A 23,823-nucleotide genomic window follows, 5' to 3' on the forward strand; every position below is an offset into this window, starting at 1 on the left:
TGTGACAAAAATCAACATACCTGGTAGATGCTTTTTAATGACAAAATGTTTTTAAAGCTGCCATTATATATGCACAGCTTGAAATATTTTACTTATGACTGTGTTATGATAAATTCCTTTTAATAATCTATTTGCACAATCAAATTAACTGACATTATTCGATTGTGTAATACAAAAATTATTAGTGTTTATGTACTAGGAACGTGTTGATTGTGTAATACAAAAAGTATTCGTTTTTTAATGTACTAGGAACGTGTTAACATCATGTCAAGTGATTATCTTAATTTGAAATAACTTAAATTTAGGAGTAAGTAATGACACAACCCGAATCGCACTAAAGTTTGTAATGAATGAATAATTGATTTGTTTAGCCCGCACCTGTTCTTATTGAATTAAAGCTTATTGAATATGTACGTTTAATACTAAAACTGTACTAGTTTGTTATTTACAAACTAAAAATACATTTTAAAACGTCCAACGAATTAGAAGGTTGTCATATACAGTATATGCCGTGTGTATGTGTGTACAAAGTTCAGTGCATAGCAACTGGCTAACAATCACCACAGCTAAATTAGCTTACTGTCACAGTGTTCCGCACAATACAGTGAACCATAATTTGAAGATTTTTTTACTGAGTTTTGTATCGTCTAAATATTATTCAGTAAACCAAATAATAAGCATTAGAAGTTTTTCATAACACAAACATTCAGTTTCATCGAATACAGAGGAAATTCCACATAACCTGCAATGTGCGGAACACCGTGACATTACTGTACCTCAGAAGTTTGGTTGTTAGCTTTTTCTAGTTTCTAGCTAAATTAACGCAATAAACAACTCGTTCGCGTTGGGAAAAAACTTAACCGTTTAAATCCGTTTTAAAGCCAAAACTAAACTAGATATGTTAACCTACTGTATAACCTAATGCACGCGTTAATTTGAGAGAAATTTCAACTTACCTCAGTTCATTCAAAAGTACCGAAACAAACCAGCACCATTTTAGTCGAGCTTTAATTGTTATTCGCGGTATCTTTGTGTACGTTTAAATGTACGGTAACTTAAACAAACCGATACTGTATTCGGTATCAAGTCTGAATGAAAGAAGTTGTGGTTTTGTTACGCGCCCGGCTGAAGCCTGTTTGGCGCAGCCAAGTTACCGCCTGCTCGAGTCAATCCACCCGGGAAATCATAAAGCAGCTCTAGAGCACAGAATGGAAAAGCAACCCGCAGCTCAGCGTGCTGCTGTACACCCGCATAAACACTCACTGTTTTCTTCTCCGAAAATTGTAAAACGAATAATTTTTCAAATAATTCGAACCGTTTCGCTTTTCCCAGGTTTGCTCCTCCCTTTAGCACACACACACACATACACATGCACGCATAGAAACATAAAGAGCACCTCGTCCGGACAGGGTCACAACCGGTTGATTCGCGGGATTTTCCTCGTTCACCCCGATCCACTGCTAGAAATCCATTTTCAATACCGTACATACAGCCATCGATTGTTTTTAAACCCCAAACATCCACGACCGGTTCCAATTCCAGTTCTTCTCTCGCTCCCTGCGCTTGTAGTCCTGCAGGATTGGTAGGTGATCCCTCCCCTTTAGTAATGCTCGACTCAGGCAGAGAGGAAGCAGCACTAGGCCGCCAGTCCACCAGCCCAGTGTGCACACAGTGCAGTTCCACCAGTACACAATAACCAGCTAAACGTAATGCTACATCTACAGCCAATCAGTCGCTACCTACCATGCCCTCTTTCTCTGAACTAGGCGAGGCACTGAAATCTACCTACCTGCCTTAAAGCCATAGAACGCTCGAATTTACTAACTACTGACTGTAATACAAACTTCATTCAAACCAACCAACAGAATGCACCAGTACAGACTGGAACCAGAGTCAGTAACTCTAACTGACACCATATCAGGGTGGCATACCTTCTTGGAGCAAATGTGTCCGAGTTTAAAATCAATCCAGACTATTAAAATGCATACACCTGGCAACCCATATGATTCTATACTGTTTACTGTTTTCTAACTTGATGCAATGTATGCTGCCTTCAAACCCTGTCAGAATTATTGTACTTACAAGATCAGATCACATAGACGCACCACAATCTAGTCCTTTTTTTTTTTTTTTTTACAATTTAAAGTAACCAGTCTACCTACCAGCATGTTTCCATGCAGACAGGACATACCCAACATACACAGAAAGCAACTGAAGGCTGGGATGAAAAGTAGCTTGCTAATGCTATCCAATACCTGATGTGTATTTAAACCCCACACAAAATAAATATATATATATTTAAAAAAATCTCCTAGATTGAATTAATTAATTCATTTTTTGTAAGTGTTTTACCTTGGTCAGGGCCACAATGGGTCCAGAGCCTATTATGTTTACACAAGGTGGGAAAACTAAGTAGTGTGCCAATTCTTCACAATGTACAGTATAACACACCTGGTATGTTACTAAAGGACTAGAGCAGTGGTCCCCAACCCCTGGGTCATTTATTACTGGGCCGCACAGAAAGAATAAATGATTAGCGATCGCTATAAGAGCAATGAAATCTCTGATACGCTTTGGGTGTTATTGTCCCCAATCACCACTAGGTGGGAGCAGCGTCTTGTTGCAACGAAAAAAGCTCAGGATTCACACTGATTTTCCATTCTATAGTTATTCTGATTTAACCCCCCCTCCCCCCCCACTGGTCCGTGAAATTATATCTTATATGAGATAAGGGGATGGGGACCGCTGGACTACGTTACTAGAGCAAAACTGGAGTACCCAAAAGAAAACTAATACAGATACTTCAAAAAACAGGCCAAATTCCACATACACACACTATAACCACTGGTAAGTACTGGAAGTGGACGAAACCACCTGGGCTACCACAGCAAGTGCTTAGCAACACCTTAACAAACACCATAAAAAACACATACACTATGTGGCCTATGCGCTTGTTGGACATCCCATTTCAAAAACAAACAGTATTAAAGTATTAGAGTGGCTTCTATGTGATCTTTTCAGCTATAACAACAGCCACTCTTATGAAAAGACTTCTGACAAGATGTTGTAGTCTGTCTGTGGGAATTTGTACACATTCAGTCAAAAGAGCATTTGGCACTGATGGTGGTCAAGAAAGTTTTAAATAATGTTCCAGTTATTTCCTGTTTAAAGTGGCTGAGGTCAGCTTTTCTTCATGTCTTTTTAGACCTTGCATAGGGGCACAGTCATTCTTGAACAGAAATAGCCTCCCATAAACAGTTGCTGCAAAATTGGAAGCATATAATTGCTTTCTACACCTTTTAGCAATTGTTATGGCTGAAACGGAAGGGGTGTGCCTTTGTCCATATAGTGTTGCAACACTCTTGGCAACCACCTGAATACCATAGCAAACACCCCCACAGTAAATGGTTATTAAACCTTGGGGTACCAGAACAACCACTACCCACTATACGTTAATGATTTGCATTTTTAATCTAGATCTATATTAAATTAAACCATTACAAAGGCAAAATATTATTTGGTTTTAACTAAATAATACAATAGTTTTTTTTTGTACATAGCAACTGCTTAGCAACATTGTAGCCACCACCAACAAAATAGCAACTACCTAGTAAAAAAAACCACCAACCATTTACTATCACACTAAATATACCAGGAAATTATTCAAGCTGCACAATTTATCTGCAGCTTTCATAAAGTGCACTTTTTTATTCATAACTGCTAATTTAATCTGTCTTGTCACAGCATCCATACAAATCATTTACATGTATAGCAAAAGATGAGCTTGTTAGCTGGGTCATTAAACTTAAGCCAGTTATGCATAAGCTTTGCATAACTAGTGATAGGAGCAATATTTAAATAATGATATCTATTTTTTGGCTTTTTTGACTTTTACTGCCAATCTACTAATTTCCATTCCCATTTCCCTATTGCAAATTCAAATTGCCATTTGAATCATCTACGTACTGGCCAAGACAATTAAAAGCTTACTGTTTTACCATTGTGGGTTTGGTCCATTTTTTACACAGGAGTAAATTACTATTAAACTACAGTTGTAGTTTTGTATCATTTGTCTTTCATTTGCATCCTGCTTAACTAATTCAGTTTAAAAGAAGAATAAACAGCAGCTGTACCTTCAGGTCTGTACTGAGCAATGATGGTGACTGTCTGACCAGCTCTCTTCAGTGCAGCTGCAGCCTGTTCATGAGTGGCATTTCGAACATTCACACCATTCACCTAATATGATGGATCAGAAAAATCACTTTGATTAAAAAGCTTTATGCAATTTCTTTAACAACATATATTCTAGTTCCTTTATTAGGTGGCACTAGATGGCTACAACATGGTACTGTGTTGTTCTGGTATGAGTGTATCAGGTACAGCAGTGTTGTTGGGATTTTTAAAACTGGCCTCTTCATGAAGAACACATACCTTGTATAGTTACTCTATGCTGTTTATTTAGATTATTCATTAACTGTTCATGCACAGTGTGGGTTAATCTTCACTCAGTGGACACCTTCTGATCACAAGACGCTGATGGACTGACATTGAGGTGTTTAAAAATCCCAACACTGCTGCACCTGATGCACTCTTGCCAGTACAACATAGTGTCATTGCAGTGTTGAGAATGGTCCACCACCCAAATAACATCTAGTCACTGAGGGACCCTTTCGATTGACAAAAAGGGTACAGGGGGATAACAAAGTGTACAGAGCATCAGATGTGCTACAGTCTGCAATCGCATACCTACAAAGTTCATCTGTATTGTAGCTGTATCCTTTAAAATAATCAATCCATGCACTTACCAGATAATAGGCGTAACTAATAAAGTGCTCAGTGAGTGTATATAAATAATTATATGTGAATTTGTATATTTGTACATTTGTATAGTGACATTTAAAAACTGGATCAAGTTTCATTGGAAATCCATGCCAGCAAAATTTTTTGTATGCCATTAATCAACCAAAGTAAGACAATCTGGCTTCCAATTAATACTGGCTTCCATTACAGGAACAAAACAGATGAAATTTCACATTGGTGTCAAATATCTAGAAGATCATTTTCACCAAGTGTATAAGCTATGTTTGGGTATTTGTGTGCAATAAAGACACCCTAGTGTTTTAATGTCAATAGTTAAATATTATTAACAATTACTAACCGAAAGGATGCGATCACCCCTTCTCAGCTCTCCACTCAGGTCAGCGGGTCCTCCCGCCAGGATAAAAGATACAAAGATTCCTTCTCCATCTTCTCCACCAACTATGTTGAATCCTAGTCCTGTGGAGCCCTTATGCAGCAGGACCTTTCGCGGTTCCCTGCCAAACAAAGCAACAACTTCAGAACATGGAGTATAGATTAAATCAGCTAACAGTACAGAGAGGGGAACAACAAAGACTGCGGTGCAACACAAAAAGAGAGGAGGAGGTGTACCTAATAGAGAAAGGATTGTTGGACAGTGTGAAGCAGTAGGCCTTACACATGTTTAAAATGAACCTTACTTTCAACATCTCACAGGTTCACAGTCCAGAAGGTGATTTCTATCGAATGTTTTAAGGCACTCATGAAATTGTCATTTTAAACTTTTAAAACTTTTCTGCCATCCACTAACCTCCTGTAATTTCACTAGTTCACATTTATATTTATGGTAATCAGCATAGACAGAAGATTAAAAAATAGCATTCACTACTTTGGCTGCATCTGAACAGAATTACATGCATCAATATATTGGATTAGTAACAATCCCAATAATAATACAATACATATGATAAAAATAGAATTTCAGTTCCATTTATATTATTGATTTGGCAGTTTGTCAATATAAGCCAAACATATTATAATAACTACAGTTTATTCAGGCTAGCATAAATGCTAGCCAGAGCTAACAGGATAGCATGTAAACAACTACTCATTCCATAGTAGTGTAAACAGATATAAATGAGTGGACGTAGCATTAGTCTGTTTACATTGTTTGCATTCTCAGTCCTATGTTCTTTAATGGTAATGTAAAATACTTAGTGTACAATTTGAAATATTTAAAGTTAGCACATAGCACATAGCTAACAGCAAATCGTTAAGAGCTAAAAAGCCTAGTTTGTATTAGTCAGGGACAATCAAAGACCAAGTCAATCTACTAATAATCTGACAACAGAGTGTAATTGGCTTAAAGTTGTAGAGCTGTATGTAAGTGAAACACACTTTTAGATTTTATTTTATTTATTTTAGATATTATTTGTCAAAAGTACTCAATAATTCTTCATTGTAAGGAATGTGTATGTCATAGCAGTTTAAAGACTTCATAATAGATTTCATGTATGTTACACGTACACCGATCAACCATAACATAAAAACCACCTCCTTGTTTCTACACTCACTGTCCTTTTTATCAGCTCCACATACCATATAGAAGCACTTTGTAGTTCTACAATTACTGACTGTAGTCCATCTGTTTCTCTGCATGCTTATTTAACCTGCTTTCACCCTGTTCTTCAATGGTCAGGATCCCCACAGAGCAGGTATTATTTAGGTGGTGGATCATTCTCAGCATTGCAGTGATACTGACATGGTGGTGGTGTGTTATTGTGTGTTGTGCTAGTATGGGTGGATAAGACACAGCAGTGCTGCTGGAGGTTTTAAACACATCTGTTGAATAGTCCACCAACCAAAAATATCCAGCCAACAGCGCCACGTAGGCAGCATCCTGTGACCACTGAAGAAGGTCTAGAAGATGACCAACTCAAACAGCAGCAATAGATGAGGGATCGTCTCTGATTTTACATCTACAAGGTGGACCAACTAGGTGTCTTATCCACTCATACCAGCACAACACACACTAACACACTACCATCATGTCAGTGTCACTGCAGTGCTGAGAATGATCCACCACCTAAATAATACCTGCTCTGTAGTGGTCCTGTGGGGGTCCTGACCATTGTAGAACAGCATGAAAGCGGGTTAAAAATTATGCAGAGAAACAGATGGATTACAGTCAGTAATTGTAGAACTACAAAGTCCTTCTATATGGTAAGTGGAGCTGATAAAATGGACAGTGAGTGTAGAAACAAGGGGTGGTTTTTATGTTATGGCTGTGTATCTGTTACAAGTGTATATGAACTTTTGAATTCAACCATATATTGAATGTGATAAACATGTATTAAATTTGATACAACCAGTAAAACAATACCAGAACTGTATTTTACCCTGAATATACAAAGTCAGCGAAGCAAAAGAAACCATGATCAATTGTGGCGTCACTTAAAACAACGCTCTGGTTGCAACACAATATTTTAGAGATGCATTAATTTTACACTAAGCTCAACATACACAAACTATACACATTATACACAGCTGAAGCCCATTTCTGCCTCATGCTTGACTAACCCTGTTCTAGCTTTGGTTACTCATCTGCATGCAAAAGCATTCCAGATTGCTCAGGCCTGGCCTCCCAAGGACTCCCAGTAAGGATCAAACACAGTGAAAGCATGGCCAGAGGCAGACACAATCATACGCTTACTCAAATATACCAAAGACATGTCAAAACTCTTTGCGTTCTGTCCTCATTGTGGTTTTCATGTTTTCCATTTTAGTGATACCAGTTTGGTACATGGACAGCAATCTAATAAACCATTTACATTCTGTTTGTGCTTTCTACTGCTGATTACAGTAAATCTAATCAATGACAGACTACTTTCCTTTTGAAGATCTGAATGCTTCAAACAAACATTTAGCTTGCAGACAGTGGAGAAACGGCAAACGTTATTTACAAAATATTCCAAGGACAGTGCCTTGGGTAATCAGCTAACAATACTTTTACAGAACAGCATGTGCACAGAGAAATGTGTACTGTATATATTACACAATACATCTAAATAAATTCCTTTTATAGTGCGTATTAAGTCATTACATTGATACAATAAGTAGGTTGTACAGAGCTTATATGAAGTAAGCTTAAAATGCTGGATAATTTAACAATGCCAGCTGCAAGGTATCGCTCAATATTACTAAATAAGGTTCTTAGTAACAGTTTTACTTCTAGCACATCTAGCCAACAAGCCAAACAGTTATAAGGTTCCTTAGCACTCAGATTATGAAAACATATTAGCAAAGCATCTGAAATCCTCAAAACCCCTTCTAAACAAATCTAGACTGCATGGCATACAAAGGGAACTGCACACAATTACCTGAAGATCCTGTCCTGGGTCAGAAAGGAGACCTGCTTCTTTCCTTGTCTCTCCAGATTAAATCGTACCAGTGGCACAGAAGACGAGATGTTCACAGTGAACATGGTTCCAGCCACCAACTACTCCAAACTGGCTGTAAATATGTTACTCTGACTGTCTACATCCCTGTCCCATCTCTGGTATGGTGTGTGTGTGTGTCTGTCTGTAAGTGTGTGGAATTTTCTTGCTGTATGGGTGTGATGGGAAACAGCACCCCTTTAGCACTTTAGCACTCGCTTCGTCAAGAGCATTGAGATTTAACTCTTACACACCCTTACTTACTTTCAGTTCACCCTGATCTAAAACAGAGCATTGTTTATTGGGAGGCATTAGCGCACCTTTGTTATCAAAAGGGATTTAAATCATTTGAATGTCATTTTAAAACATTTTAAGACAGATTTTAAAGAATCTATGCAATTATTTCAATTATTTAAAGATGCTCTGGTCATCCCAAGTCCCCAAACTTCTCTGCTGATGGAACACTAATGCACTTTAAATGGACTGTTAACTTGGGTGGCAGATAAGCCAAAAACTCTAAAATGGATGTCTCTTATAAACAAAGCAAGTTAGAGACTTTGTGGTGCCACCAGCCTGTTTGGACACTCAACACACACAACCAATCATGTCTGTCAGAGGAAAGGCCAAACCTCCGTGCTGCTGCAACAACAAATCCTACTGTCTGAAAAAAATTGTGGAAGTGGCTGTGCTCAATTCTAGCCAATTTTTCCAATGATATTTCACAGATGCCAAATCTTGTTAGGAGAAGAGTGATGGACTTGAGAGACAAGTGTTTCTAGAACCCATGTTGCTATGCAGCAACTGTGCCAGTGGGCTGTCCACTAAAATTATCTGCCCAGATTTTCCTAGTTAAATTAATAGCTATTACTGCTGAATGTTAGACGACAAGCTTTTGGAAAGACAAGGACCTTTTTTCCCAGTAGATCTACAGTATATGACCAACAGTGGATGATCACTTTTAAAACATGGGCATTGATACAAAGATAATACTCATGAACGCTGTCTCTTAAAAGTGTCTGAATACAGTAAGGTGGTTCCTTGTAACTCAACGTCCCCTAAACTTAAAATCTTTGAAATTCAACGCCCTTCATCAAGAAATTTGAAGAAATTTGAACGTTTCCCTTAAACTCAACGTGTTCAATTTGTTTGTTTTTTTAAATGTATTGTTTTTAATTTCAAATAAACAATGAACAGTCGCTTTGTTTAGCGCTCGGCTTGACCGGTGCAGTAAAACGTAATCAAAGTGTGAATATGAGACGAAACTGCGTTTGTGTGGAATAACCATCAGAATCACTCTAAAAACGTCCACATGTATGTATTTGTGTTTAGCTGGATTTTCCTCACTGTTTCACTTTTAAACTTGTGTTATAGCTCGAGATTCTGAAAAATTGTAAGAATCAGCTTTTTATTTCAGTGTTTTTATATTATAATTGTGTTATTTTCAGTGTATAAGTGTCAAAAACAAACCCATTATTTTACATTAGCCTAAAATATATGCAAGTCCACGGGAGCATGGAATGCATTAACAGGTTTCCCATACATACTTATGGTAAAAAAAACTAAAAACGTTGAAACTCAACACCTTTTAAACTCAACGCCACTCCCAGAACCAATTGACGTTGAGTTTCAGGGTACCACTGTAATTAGCACATGCCTTATCTTCATGGTACATGTAGATCATGTCTGTACATCAAGCTTAGCCACATCGTGCTTTAGAACTCATCATGCGAGTACGAAAAATGCAAGATAACAGTAGGGACAAAAAAGAATGGATTAAATTCCAAAGGTTACGTAAACAGCTATCAAGTCCTTGTTCAAATTATGGGCCTGCTCTTCTTCCTCCACTGCCTTTTTATCTGTTCCAAAAATGTAAATGGTTCTGCGGTGTACAGAATTCATTTCATCTCGCTCGTTTCTCACAGACTGTTCCACGTCTTCCATGTTGTGTTTCTTTCTGGTAATGTTCGTGGCAAACACCCTCCCCCAGCTCGATTGTAGTGCGGGCTAAAATTCTCAACCTTACTGCTGAAGATGGGGCCGCAGGGTTTGAGGTTTACTGGGTCACTCTGCCCCCGGTGCACCCAGCGCTCTTTCGCTTTCTCTCTTTCTGTGCTCACAGTAATTGGCTCTGCTTGAGTGATTAATTGTGGACATAGCAGACACGTCTCTACAAACACACAACTCTCTCTGGGAAACTCGGACACACATTGTCTTTGGCGGGCTTACAGGTCCATGTCTTCCATGACTATATAACACCCCGTTCATCTTTTTTGAGACTGTTAAAGGTTTCGGGTTAATACCACTGTTCTCTCTCTTACGGCACACTATTCTCATCTGACTCTGCCGCTACCGCCTGTTGAAGATATTTCAAGCCTTGGAACAGCTAAGAATAAACTAGGTGTGATAAATGATTAACAGTTTAAATTCAGGAGCTTGGTTATAGTTGCCAAAAATTTCCACAGTTTAGAATGAAAATAAGTTAGAAGCTATAGTGACTATTTTTTTTATTACAAGGTATAAAGAACCACTAGTTAAATGTATGTTTTTGTAGTCAGAGTGACATAACACATCGGTGCAGTGGAACTGAACAGTCTGCAGTGTACTGTGTGTGTACTCTGAACAAACAGTCCTGTCCAATCACAGACTTTGTCCACATCACTACTGATAACGACACCGGCTATCTGTTCCCTTGCATATATATACAGTATATATTGTGATGGGCTTTACCCAGAAGCCCTTGCGGCCGTGCTCACCGTGACCGTGTATCCCAGTGTTGAGGATGTGGTGGCTGCGGTGAGGGCTGGATAGGCAGCCTTTATGTTTGTCTGTTGTATGAATGTATGTGTGTGTGAATGAGTGTGTCTCAAATCACTCTCCTTCCTACTCGCCGGTGCCACATTGGTGTCAGAAGTGGGATTGTGGCGTTTGGGTGGCTCTGGTGGTTCGGTGGGCCAATATGCCCGAACTGTGCGATTGCGCTAGCCCAGGTGCTGCTGCGGGGGCATGTGTTGCTGGCGGCTGAGAAGACGTGTTCGTCTTTTTGTGCCCTGCCCACTGATCGGGTCAGTGTGGTGTTCCAGTAAGCCAGGCGCAGCAGTGGGTACAACGACGGCTCGGCAGTGTAATGGGGTGCGGTCCGGCCGAGGAGCCACCCAGTGAACGCTGGTGAGTTGGTCACCGGGTCGGTTGACCATTAGGGAGGGGGCAATGTAGCGTCACCGCTAGGGGGCCGCCACGGGCTTTACCCAGAAGCCCTTGCGGCCATGCTGTCTGTGCTCACCGTGGCCGTGTATCCCAGTGTTGGAGATGTGGTGGCTGCGGTGAGGGCTGGATAGGCAGCTTATATGTTTGTCTGTTGTATGAATGTCTGTGTGTATGAATGAGTGTCTGTCCAAAACCACTGAGTGAACTGCCAAGGGCAGCTCACTCGCGGCCCCGACGCTTTCCTTCCTACTCGCCGGCGCCACAATATATATATACCCATATATACTGTATATACAGTATATATATATATATATATATATATTTATATACATACTATTGCCCCTGGAAATGTCCCTAACAACTTTACATATAGCTAACTGCTAATAACTCCATAACTTTTTCTGAAGATGCAGTTTCATCACAGATGTGTTTTTACGTCATAGCTTGTGCTGATGGAAGAGATCTTATAATCTGTCTCTTAAATTGTATTTATACATAATGAATTTATTAATTACTACATGTATAATTTCCACAGTGATAGTAACGGTAGAATGACAATAGCATAAAAGCCCTAAGACACACAGTGACATTTTCAGAATGTGAGCTATAAAGGAAGACTAATTTCACGCTCATTTTTTCCTCACTGTGACTCATGAATGACTTCAGCACGGTGTAACTGCACAGTATGCCGTGTACTGTATGTGTACTGAGCAAACAGTACAATCCAATAATACAGGTTTCTCCACATAGACCACAACTGATACCGACCCCCACAGGGTGTATTTCCTTTTTTGTGTTCCCTTCATGAACAGACAGTTCTGTTAAACCACACTGTATGGGAGAACAAACACACTCAGCATTGCACATGGACAACAAAACATCTGAGGTGGATGAGGCAAGAACACCAAAGGATGACCTCACATAGCTTGATGTGTTTGTTTGTTTAAATGATGTCAGGTATGATACTGCTTATTCAAGTCTAATTCAAATGGGTCTTTGATTTACTTCATGAGTAAAAGTTTTATGGTGGTGGTTTGAGGTTGGGGATGACTTTGAGTTGCACACACCTTGTACCTGCACAATGAATTTACACCAGTGGTCCCCAACCACCGGGATGCGGACCGGTACCGGGCCGTGTGCTATTTATTACCAGGCTGCACAGAAAGAATGAATATTTAGAGATCGCTAGAAAAGCAGTTTTCACTGCTTCTATTTTGGGTGTTATTGTCTTATTGTCACCCCTAGGTGGGAGCAGCATCCTGTTGCAGCAAAAAAAGCTCATTTTACATTGTTTGTGAGCAATATTATTAAATCCTCCCTTCCCTGCCGGTCCGTGAAATTATATCTTATATGAAACCAGTCCGTGGTGCAAAAAAGGTTGGGAAACGCTGATCTACACCACTCCACTAGACCTACGTTCAGACCAAGAGCGATTTTTCGCCTTTTGTCGCCCAAATCATCTCGCCCTGTTTTCACATCAGCAAAAACAGTCCAGCGTACTTTACTGACTAGTATCTACAGAGTGTATACAATAAACAATCTGACCACAGATCAGATACAAATCCGATTGCTTTCTACCCAGTTTTCATCCAGTTTTCAACCATCCAGTAGGTCAACCATTGCTAACACACTCCACCAATCAGGCCTTTATGGTAGATTGGCCAGATGGCACATGGCAGTTCAAATTAGGGCTGGGCGGTATGACCAAAAATTCACGTGTATCACGATATGTTTTTTTTTTTGTATGACTAGGACTTTTTATATGTCTGTGGCTGATTCTACTGTCATAAGTATATAGAATATAAAAAGTTTTAATTTCACCATGTATATAATAAAGGTTTTTGAGTACTATAAGCTTTGCTTGGCCCCACAAAATAACAATATATGATGGAATCAGTACAATTTCTTTGGCAGGTTCTTCCGGTGCATATTTGGTCTTCCTCTCTTTATCCTCCATCTGTTTTTGTTTATTTTTTCCACCATACTGAGGAAACCTCTCTCATCTGTTAACACTGTCATGCTAACACTACCTGGCTAACTCGGTAGCTGTATCTAATCTGTACGGCGCTCCCTAGCGCTTTTAGTGGCAAACAATATTATATGATTTGCTGAATCCTACAGCGGTTGTATTAGCTATGCTACGGTACAGCTGTATTTGAAAAATCCATACGGTATGAGGAATAATACTAATTCAAATGTAAACATGTCTATTAATTTCATCCCTGTAAATATCCATCACTGTCTGCCATGGTGGCAGAAATAATGTTCAATTCCACATCGCTTCGCTAATAATTTGCATGAAGTTACATTTTGCTCAACTTTTTCATCTCACTGACTCCACCCACTTTGTGTTGCTATTCTTCTTTATGCCTCCTGAATTCGCCAGCTATAATTAAAAATGAATGACGGCCAGTCACTTTGACGCAATGCATGGCTTCTGGTCTGAACGGGTAATGGTCATTATGTGGAGTTTGCTCCAAAATTTTGCTGCACTAACAGTGTTCACTCTTTAAAAAAAGCCAATAAGTTCATCTTAATATGAAGTTGACCCCCTTTTTCATTCTTTTAGTATGGAATAGAATAGAATGCCTTTAGAATGCCTTTATTTGTCATGTATACATATACAGGTGTATTGTACGACACCCCTGGAGTGAGGGTTAAGGGCCTTGCTCAAGGGCCCAACAGTGGCTAAATATCAGAGCTGGGATTATCTAACCTTTTGGTAGATAGCCCAAAGGTCTACTCACTAGGCTACCACTGTCCACAAGCTTTAGTTAAGGTTTCCCATAGATTATTATTCAATCAAAAAAAATATTAGTATGGATGGATTGTGATGTTTGGCTATAAACCCTGCCTTTCGGTGGTTCCTCCAACTTACCCCAAAGTGGTTGGTTGTAGATAAGCTCTGAGATCTGAGCAACCCAGTCAAACTCTTTTAAAACAAAGTCAGCAAACCACTTCCTTATTAACCTCTGTTTGTGTATGAGGTGTGGTCATGCTAAGACAGAAAGAGCCATCCTTAACTGTCTGCATGAGTTCTGTAACAAACACATTCTTAGAATCTTACTGTGTGTGTCCTTGAATGAAACTAAGAGGTCCAACCCAAAACATTAAACAGCCTCAGGCAGGTAATACTTGTCTATCTAATTTTACTTTGTCACTGTAGATACCAACTCTATTGTTCTCCTAAAACATACCAAAACCAGTTGTGTCTATCAGACTACCAGACAGTGAAGAGTAAATGAATTTGAACTGCTTTACAGCCTCTAAGTAACACTTTTTACAATTCTAGCCCAGGTAGTGCATAAAGACTAGCATGTTATACAGTATGTTATAACTAGGGCCCTAATTAATTCACGGGATAATGTGCTTAATTCACGGACCTCATTAAATAACACTCATACTGTACATTGAATGATACAATGAATGTAAGCTACAATGCACAGCACAGCCTACCTTAATAGTTGAATGTAAACCTAGAACATCTCGCGACAGTGTGTGTTTTGACGCACCCTCCTCCACATCTATAGAATCATTTGGGAGTTTTTTTAAACTCAGTTACCTGAGTCGTGTTTTTAGCTGCTTTAGACTTTGACATCTTGAATTTTGAATAACCGATTGCTAACTGAATTGCTGTAGGATTGCTAGGACCACCTCACAGTGCAAACTAACCAGTAAACATAAGGCACTTGAAAATGTTAAATCACTAAACACAAACTTTAAAGCTTGAATTTCATAACAAATTGCATATTACACAGGAAAAGGCTCATTTCACGGTCCGTGACACGATTTTCATGGCCGTGAATTATACACCGACCAGGCATAACGTGACCACTGACAGGTGAAGTGAATAACACTGATTATCTCATCATCACGGCACCTGTTACTGGGTGGGATATATTAGGCAGCAAGTGAACATTTTATCCTCAAAGTTGATGTGTTAGAAGCAGAAAAATGTGTAAGGATTTGAATGAATTTGACAAGGGCCAGATTGTGATGGTTAGACTTGGGGAGTGAAGGCTGGCCCGTGTGGACCGATCCAACAGACGAGCTACTGTATATAGGATAGCATCTTAGTTTCACATAAACTGTGTTGTAATATGCTGTGAAACAGTCATGGTGGCAAGGAAAACCAAATTCTGAAAAACAAGTCTCACAGGCATGTGTATATGATTGACCGAGATGGTTTTAGGCTTTCATTTAATATGGGTCCAACAAACTGTTCTTACTAATGTTAGTTTCAGGGTAGTTTGGAATCTGCTTTGTAGGACTGAGTGTCCTACCACATTGCAGCACATACAAGGCACAAAAGTAGCCGGGCAAAATCAGATGAACTGTCTTGTTCAAGAGGTGGCATCCTATGAAAGTACAGAGTAACACGGGTCTTTAATCTGACCCATTCTAATGCAAATGACTGTCTATGGAGGCTGCATGAATGTGGGCTTGATTTTGTGAACCTTTTTGCAATAAGTGTGTCTGAAATAGCAAAATCCACCAGTGAGAAAGGGCATCTACACACTTTTGGACATTTTAGCAGTTTCACCCTACAGAAACTTAGATATACTTCATATGGTGAGTTTAAATTGATATTGATTATAACATTTTAACAGACAATTAATTTACATCCACAATTATTTGGATTTAATTGTATTTGTTGTTTATTTTCTGCTACATCTAACACAGAAAGGTGGTTCAATTAATCCATGCTGATCCAAGCTTATGGTTCTTACCATTTGCCATAACCAACAACTGTTCGTCTCCCGTATCAGAAAGCACCAGCTGCCACTAAAGACAGCCGCCAAACACGTCTGTATAAAACCGGAGTAATGTGCTGGTGGGGGGATGCAAATGAATAGCAATACACAGGGTGACTGTCAGGTTAGCTAGACTAGTCTAGGGTTGGCTAAGTTCAAAGCAGTAAGTTAATACCTGCCATTCCCCCCTCTGCATGAGTGGGGTGAGGGAGGGCTTGTATCCCCTTTTTGGATGACACTGTAAATGGGCTCGGGCCTAGTAAGTACAGAAATCACACAGTAAATGAGGCTTAGACACATGGAGACAGCAGAAAGAGACAGACAGAGACAGAAACACTGACATGTGTACATGCATCCAAAGACAAACTGGTGTGCACAAACAAGACTTAGAGTAAAGGTGTGGTGTGCCTGGACTGGACGGCGGCAGTGAGGACTGGACTGGCTCTCAGGCTGAACTCCTTCAACAAGCTATGACAGTTTTTCACAGTTAAATCAACTCATAACAGAATCGTCTATCCCGAAGTATTCTCTCTGTGCATTTGTTTCTCACGTGTTTCTGTTTTGAACACAAACACGCCATTAAAATGAGAGCACACAGTACACACTGAGGTACAGAGATCTCACAAATACTTCTCAGTCCTCACCCACGGCATGTGATTTATCTTTGTCTATGTTGTCTATGAATTGAATTGAATCAATATAAACGGTAAATCAGACTTAAACTCATGCACACACTGACACCATCATATCAGACCTACATATAATCCTTTAATATTAAAATTTTTATATATCGGTTGTAGTCTATATTACTATTTCTATTAAATATATTAATTCATATCATATATATATTTTTTTTTTACAGTTTGTGTGTGTGTATGTATATGTATGTATTACTATTTGTTTTCTTTTTCTATTTTATTTATGCATTTTCTCCCATTTTCTCCCAATGTAGCGTAGTCAATTTGTCTTCCGCTGCTGGGGGATCCCTGATTGCAGTCGAAGTGTATATATTGCTGCTCATGCCTCCTCCGACCCGCGCGCAGCCCTTAGCGGACCCCTTTTTCACCTATGCACTCTGCACAGGCGCCTCTCTATCTGTAATCAGGGTCCTTACACAGCATTTGAAGACCCCACCCACATAGTCTGGTCATCCCGCCATAGCAGAAACTTGTCTGCTACAGGCACTGCCAATAATGCCCGCTAGATGGTGCCCAGCCGACCGGTGGCAACACCGAGTTTCAAACCGAGGAGTTCAGAATCTTTTGCTTTTAGTTGAGTATCATATATTGTATATATGCAAATTGTACATGTGTAATAGCTCTTGTTCAGCTACCGGGGCCAATAATTTCCTTCAGGATAAATAAAGCATTTATCTATCTTCTGTCTACCTACCTACCTACCTACCTACCTACCTACCTACCTATCTATCTATCTATCTATCTATCTATCTATCTATCTATCTATCTATCTATCTATCTATCTATCTATCTATCTATCTATCTATCTATCAACACCCACAAATAGTGCTAAAGTAAAATATTGTGGGAAATATTTAACAAACTTAACATGTTGTCTATCTTTTACAACAAAATGAGTATGTTTACATGTACAATCACAGTGATTAACGTTATTATAAAAAAGATAGGCCTGCTTGGTGAACAAATTCACATAGACATTATCCTGCTTAACATCACGCTAGGTCCAGCGTCACCAAAATCACTGGGTGCAATGAGGTAACACACCCAGACAGGACACCAATCCATCGCAGGGCCTAAATGACCAAAAGTATGTTTGGAAGAGAAAATGTGAGACTTTGAACCCAGTAACACCAGACCCACAGCTGTTGGTGGTACATTGGTGGTAGTAATTTGTCGCCAATAAAACCGGTGCATTGCGGAATAATGAGGGAGGAACGTTTTACTCAAACCAAACAGTCAGAAGATTCTTAGACAGTAGAATTTCCAGCAGTACAATGGCCCAAAACACTAAACCAGGCAACAATTAGGCTTTTGGAAAGAGCTTTAAAGCCCTTATTTCCCCTAAATATAAAACATGTAGACTGTAATAAATAAAGGTAATCAAATATTTAACCAGAATAGTGCGAATAGCTTTTTGATGACCATCAACAGCCATAAACACATTTTAATAAGTAGAAGTATCCGCAAATACGCTGATATCTTCAAACTGAGGTTTTTATAAAGCAGTTGATTGAGGTAAAAGGAGTAAAGTGTTATATAATAAATTATTAGCTCTACTGTGTGTATATTTGCGACCAAGCAGATCTGTCATATTAAAAACACACAACACACTTCAGCACTTCAGTCTCCTCACAGCAAAATATTCCTGGGTTCTATTCCCTGGTAGAGTCCTGTCTGTGTGGAGTATGCATGTTCTCCCTGTGTCTGTGTGGGTTTCCTCCGGGTGCTCCGGTTTCCTCCCACAGTCCAATGACAAGCAGTCAGGTGAATTGGGCATACTAAATTGTAGTGAGTGTGTTTGTGTGTGTTTGCCCTGTGATGGACTGGCAACCTGTCCAGGGTGTTTCCTACCTTGTTGTACCCACAAGCAGACAATAATTATATGATGATCATATAATAGTATACATGTAAACATACTCAGTAATAATTGAAACAGTGGCAACATAAGTAAAATAAAAAAGGCAAACATCTCACCTGGTGAAGTCGTCCTCGCCCATCATGTGGCGTGGTACTGGAGAATAACGTGACGGGGTGACCTGGGGAGGCTGATACACCGGCTTGGGCTCCATGGCTCCCATGTACGCCATGCTGGAGTTGTGGCTGACGTGGTTATCCACCATGGTGGGGAAGGCTGGAGGGAGGGCGAGACCAGTAGAGGGTAAAGGGAGATGATTAGTCCTGAAGTGGTTAATGCAGGGTATATGTGTCTGTGAAAACACTTAGTATGTACACCGTATGGACAAAAGTATTTGGACGCCTCCTCTAATTTTTTTATTTAATGTGTTTTAGTCACAACAATTGCTAACAGGCGTGTAACTAAAATCAATTATATTGTAGCGTCAGTGGGAGGAGCCGTGGTATCCAGGCTTACCGTCAGCGTGTATCCCAGTGTGGGAGACTGGGTGGCTGCGGTGAGAGCTGGATAGGTAGCTTATATGTTTGTCTGTTGTATGAATGTATGTGTGAATGAATGAGTGTACGTCCTAAACCACTGAGAGAACTGCCAAGGGCAGCTCACTCGAGGCCCCGACGCCCGCCTTCCTGCTCGCTGGCGCCACAATATAAAGGAAATTATGTGCTTCCAAGTTTGCAGCAACAGTTAAGGGAAGGCCCTTTCCTGCTCCAGTATTACTCTAGTGTGCACAAAGCAAAGGCTATAAAGAAGAAAAGCCTGGTTAAAAGAAACTCTAGTGCCAGCGCTGCGATTCTGAACACCCTGGTTCAAATCTTGGCTCTGATACCGGTCGGCTGGGCGCCATCTAGTGGGCACAATTGGCAGTGCCTGCAGCAGACAAAAATTGGCCACTGTGTCTGCTAGCTGGGAAAATGATCGGACTTAGTGCATAGGGTCTTCAAATGCTGTGCAAGGACCCTGGTTAGCAGACCAAGGTGCCTGTGCAGAAGTGGATGAGCCGCGTGTGCGAATCCACCGAAGCACAGGCGTAAAAGAAGGGGTCTGCAAGAACTGAAGAAGCCTTCTTAGAAGAGGGCTGTTGTCATAGATTAAAAAGGTCACACAATTTTAATATCATTTGCTTTTGAAATAAGATGTCCAAAAAGCTCATGGTCAGGTGTTCATATACTTTTGGCCATATAGTGTATATATGTGATTTTGTGTGTGTGTGTGTGGCCAGTTGGTGCTTGGCAGAGCTTAGGTGAGATTTCACATTTTTAAGCGCCTCCTCACTCAGCAGGAGAGAGAGGAGGAGGAAGCTTGTGTACGGAGCAGTGTGGTAGGCAGCACTGCAGAGTGTGGGAGTCTGGAATCAGAGTAGACACGCTACACCCACCGCTACACCTCTGCAGTGTTATACAACAACACTAAAATACAACAGCCTTAAAGCAAACAGCCTACTTCTCTAATGTTTCTAAATACTTCTTTTGTACTTTTTAAGAACCTACTTTTGGAAACACAAACACCCAAACGTGCCATTTAACTTGGTAGCGAATGGGCAGGAGTTTTAATTGGCTGCTGTCGAGTATGAGTTTAAAAACCCATTTAAACATGAAACACATGAACAAGAAACTAGGGGGGGATGGGGGTTCTTTGACGCATGCTTATCCAATCTTCAGTGGACAGTGGTAGCTTAGTGGATTGTGCTTTGGGCTATCAGTTGGAAGATTGTCGGTTCAAATCCAGGCTCTGCTATGCACCCACTGTTGGACCCTTGAGCAAGGCCCTTAACCCTGTCTGCTCCAGGAGCGCCGTACAATGGCTGACCCTGTGCTCTGACCCCAGCTTCCAAACCAGCTGTGATATGCGGAACAGTAATTCCATTGTACTGCTGTACATGTGTATATATATAGATATATACGAGGGTTCTTCAAAAAGTTTCCGCACTTTTTTTTAAAACTCTATTTATTAAGACTTTTAAAAACAAATTGCATCACTTTTCTACAGTCACCTTCTGATGCATTTTCCCAGCGTCGTCACAACTTTTTAATGTCATCAGCAAAAAATGCTTTTGCTTAAGCGCATAGCCACTGATGTACCACTGCTTTGACATTATCATCACATGAAAATCTTCTTCCCCTTAGAGCTTCTTTGAGCATCCAAAAAGGTGGAAATCAGATGGTGATAAATCCGGACTATAAGCTCTCTCTCAGTCTCTCATACACGACCAATTACTACTCCTCCCACCCTCACCATTTCCAACCAAAATATAAAAGTGCGGAAACTTTTTGAAGATCGCTTGTATATACACTGACCAGGCATAACATTATGACCAATGACAGGTGAAGTGAATAACATTGATTATCTGGTGGGATATATTAGGCAGCGAGTGAACATTTTATCCTCAAAGTTGATGTGTTAGTAGCAGGAAAAATGGGTTTTGAGCGAGTTTGACAGGGGCCAAATTGTGATGGCTAGACAACTGGGTCAGAGCACGTCCAAAACTGCAGCTCTTGTGGGGTGTTCCCGGTCTGCAGTGGTCAGTATCTATCAAAAGTAATCCAAGGAAGAAACAGTGGTAAACCGGCGACAGGGTCATGGGCGACCAAGGCTCATTGATGAACATGGGGAGCGAAGGCTGGCCCGTGTGGTCCGTTCCAACAGAAGAGCTACTGTAGTTCAAATTGCTGAAGAAGTTAATGCTGGTTCTGATAGAAAGGTGTCAGAATACACAGTGCATCACAGTTGCAGGGCTGTTTTGGCAGCAAAAGGGGGACCAACACAATATTGGATAGATAGATGGATGGATGGATGGATGGATGGATGGATGGATAAATGGATGGATGGTAATATGTAAATATGTTTACATTTGGGTTACATATGTTAAAAGTCTAATCTGGCAAAAGTTGGTACGTACTGCTGGAGTAGTCCGGAGGTGCGTACATGTCGTTGAGGTGTACTGGTCCTGGTTTGGCAACTTTCAAATAGACCATGTCTGAAGTGTTCTTCAAAGCAGCGACAGCCTCCTCATGACGTACATCCTGCAGAATGATGTTATTTACCTGCACACAAACAAACACACACACCATGTAAACCGGTGTCTGGACAGTGACCCCAGTCACTGTGTCCGAGTGAATGGGAAGGAAGGCAGCGGGGACCGGATGGCTCATGCAGCGTGAGGAACTTTCACACAATAGGAAGACGATGCCGGGCACAGGCAACATGTTTCCTTTCTGTATTGCGAAACTAGTGTCTATTTATTTATCTTTAGTAACTGCCTCATCCTGATCAGGGTTGTGGTGAGTTTAAAGCCTACTCTGGAAAGCAGGGTGCAGGGCGGGAATATATTTACTTAATTTCTTTCTTTTTTGCCATTTCCCCCCTTTTTCTCTCAATTTAGCATAGCCAATTTGTCTTCCACTGCTGGAGAACCCGATCATGACCAAGGAAGGTATATTTTCCTGACACATGCTCCGCCTGAGGCATGCGCAGTCCACCGACCCCTTCTTATTAGCCCATACTTTGGCAAATTTGAACATGAGGCTGGTTTCGAAAAAGTCATGTTCCCAAGGTTCCTCCACTTCTTTACAGGCGCTTCGGGCTCCTAACCAGGGTCTTTTCCCACCCAGCAGACTTTAGTGGCCAACTTTGTCTGCTGCAGGTCCACTAGGGGCGCCCAGCCGACTGGTAGTAGGGCTGAGATTCAAACTCGGGGAGTTCAGAATCCCAGTGCTGGTGTGCTAGCGGAATATCCACCTGTGCGCTACTTACTTAATTTCTGACTTAGTTACAGGCATGTTTTTTGTGGGTGAATGAACTGTCCAACATACTGACTGCACATGGACACCAAATCCATGTAATTGTGTATACATAGAAGAAATACAAATACAGCAATAAAAAAGATATGATTGCGTCTAATATAGCAGGTATTAATAAGACGGAAAGTATTTTCTTGGTTAATGAGAGTCCTTTTTTGATTTAGGAATGCTATATTCCCAGCAAGTACATGAGCATCTTCAAAAGTCACACTGCCTACAGCTTGGGACGATAACAACATTATTTTAGGATAGTTTTTTACCAAGCCTTCTTTGTTCTAGCCGTCTTGTCTCTTATACACTTACTAGGAATGCTCAGTGCCAGCAAGGTGTCTATTATGCCGCCTTGTGACTGTATAAAAATCTAGGTTTTCTGTATGCAGCGTTCATTAGTAGTGTGGAGTGGGTTGCTTACAGCCAGCAGTCGATCTCCTGTCTGCAGCCTTCCGTCTTTCTGAGCGGCCCCGCCTTCGATGATCTTCGTGATGTAGATACTGTTATCTCCAGGGATGTGCTGGTTGCCAATACCTCCAGCAATACTGAATCCCAGGCCTAGGGTAAAACAACAAATTAATCACTGAAACAGCATCCAAGCGCTTACTATCAGTTTACTGCCTGTGCAACGTAATATCCTATTTGTTACCGATTTTTAAAGATGTTGACATAACAAATAACCCAACACAACTAACCCAACTTTCTGTGTGGAGTATAATTTCGGATTGCACTAGTCATTCAATACCATGGGTTCAAGACAGCACTGGAGGAATGATGCTCCAGTCTTCTTTAGAGCTCAAAGTGATACTGAGGAGTTAGTATACTGATTTGATCTCACATTGGTGTTCTGTGGGGAGGAGTAAAGACCCACTGGGAGTAAATGATGTAAAAACTTGAACTATGGTTCCTGAGGTAAATGTGCCATACACTTTAGCTGTGATGGCATACTACCGTACGACCGTCAGTCACAGTCATAACACAGAGAGATTCTATTTTAAAATATTTGTTACTGTACTTAGGCCCTCAGGTGGCAAAGCGGTCTATTACGCTAGCCCACCACTAAAAAGCCACTAGCAAAGAAGGGATGATGGAAAACAAAGTAACACATGATGCCAACAAAGTAACACATGAAAGACACAAAACCATCCACAGCCTACAAAGGAGAAAGTGGATAGAAAAGGAGTATCAAAGAAACAACTGTCACAATATGCCAGGCTATCCAGCCATCTG

The 23,823-nt window shown here is 40.5% G+C and overlaps 1 protein-coding gene across 7 annotated transcripts in view; it reads right to left on the bottom strand.

Moving 5' to 3' along the window:
* The window catches only part of dlg3 (discs, large homolog 3 (Drosophila)), a 164,610-nt gene that overhangs the window by 31,211 nt on the left and 109,576 nt on the right, over positions 1 to 23,823 (bottom strand). For 5 of the 7 annotated variants that reach the window (XM_063000488.1, XM_063000491.1, XM_063000489.1 and 2 more), the window contains 5 exons: positions 23,015 to 23,151; positions 21,702 to 21,846; positions 18,865 to 19,021; positions 5,159 to 5,315; positions 4,134 to 4,236 (listed from right to left, as the gene is read on the bottom strand). In XM_063000488.1, the coding sequence (XP_062856558.1) occupies positions 4,134 to 4,236; positions 5,159 to 5,315; positions 18,865 to 19,021; positions 21,702 to 21,846; positions 23,015 to 23,151 (699 nt within the window). Of the gene's footprint in view, positions 1 to 956; positions 1,070 to 1,396; positions 1,658 to 4,133; positions 4,237 to 5,158; positions 5,316 to 18,864; positions 19,022 to 21,701; positions 21,847 to 23,014; positions 23,152 to 23,823 lie in introns of those variants that run through there. The other 2 variants (XM_063000492.1, XM_063000493.1) reach the window with 2 other exon arrangements.

The sequence above is a fragment of the Trichomycterus rosablanca genome, chromosome 8 (genome assembly GCF_030014385.1).
Source record: "Trichomycterus rosablanca isolate fTriRos1 chromosome 8, fTriRos1.hap1, whole genome shotgun sequence".
In the NCBI taxonomy this organism is placed as follows: domain Eukaryota; kingdom Metazoa; phylum Chordata; class Actinopteri; order Siluriformes; family Trichomycteridae; genus Trichomycterus; species Trichomycterus rosablanca.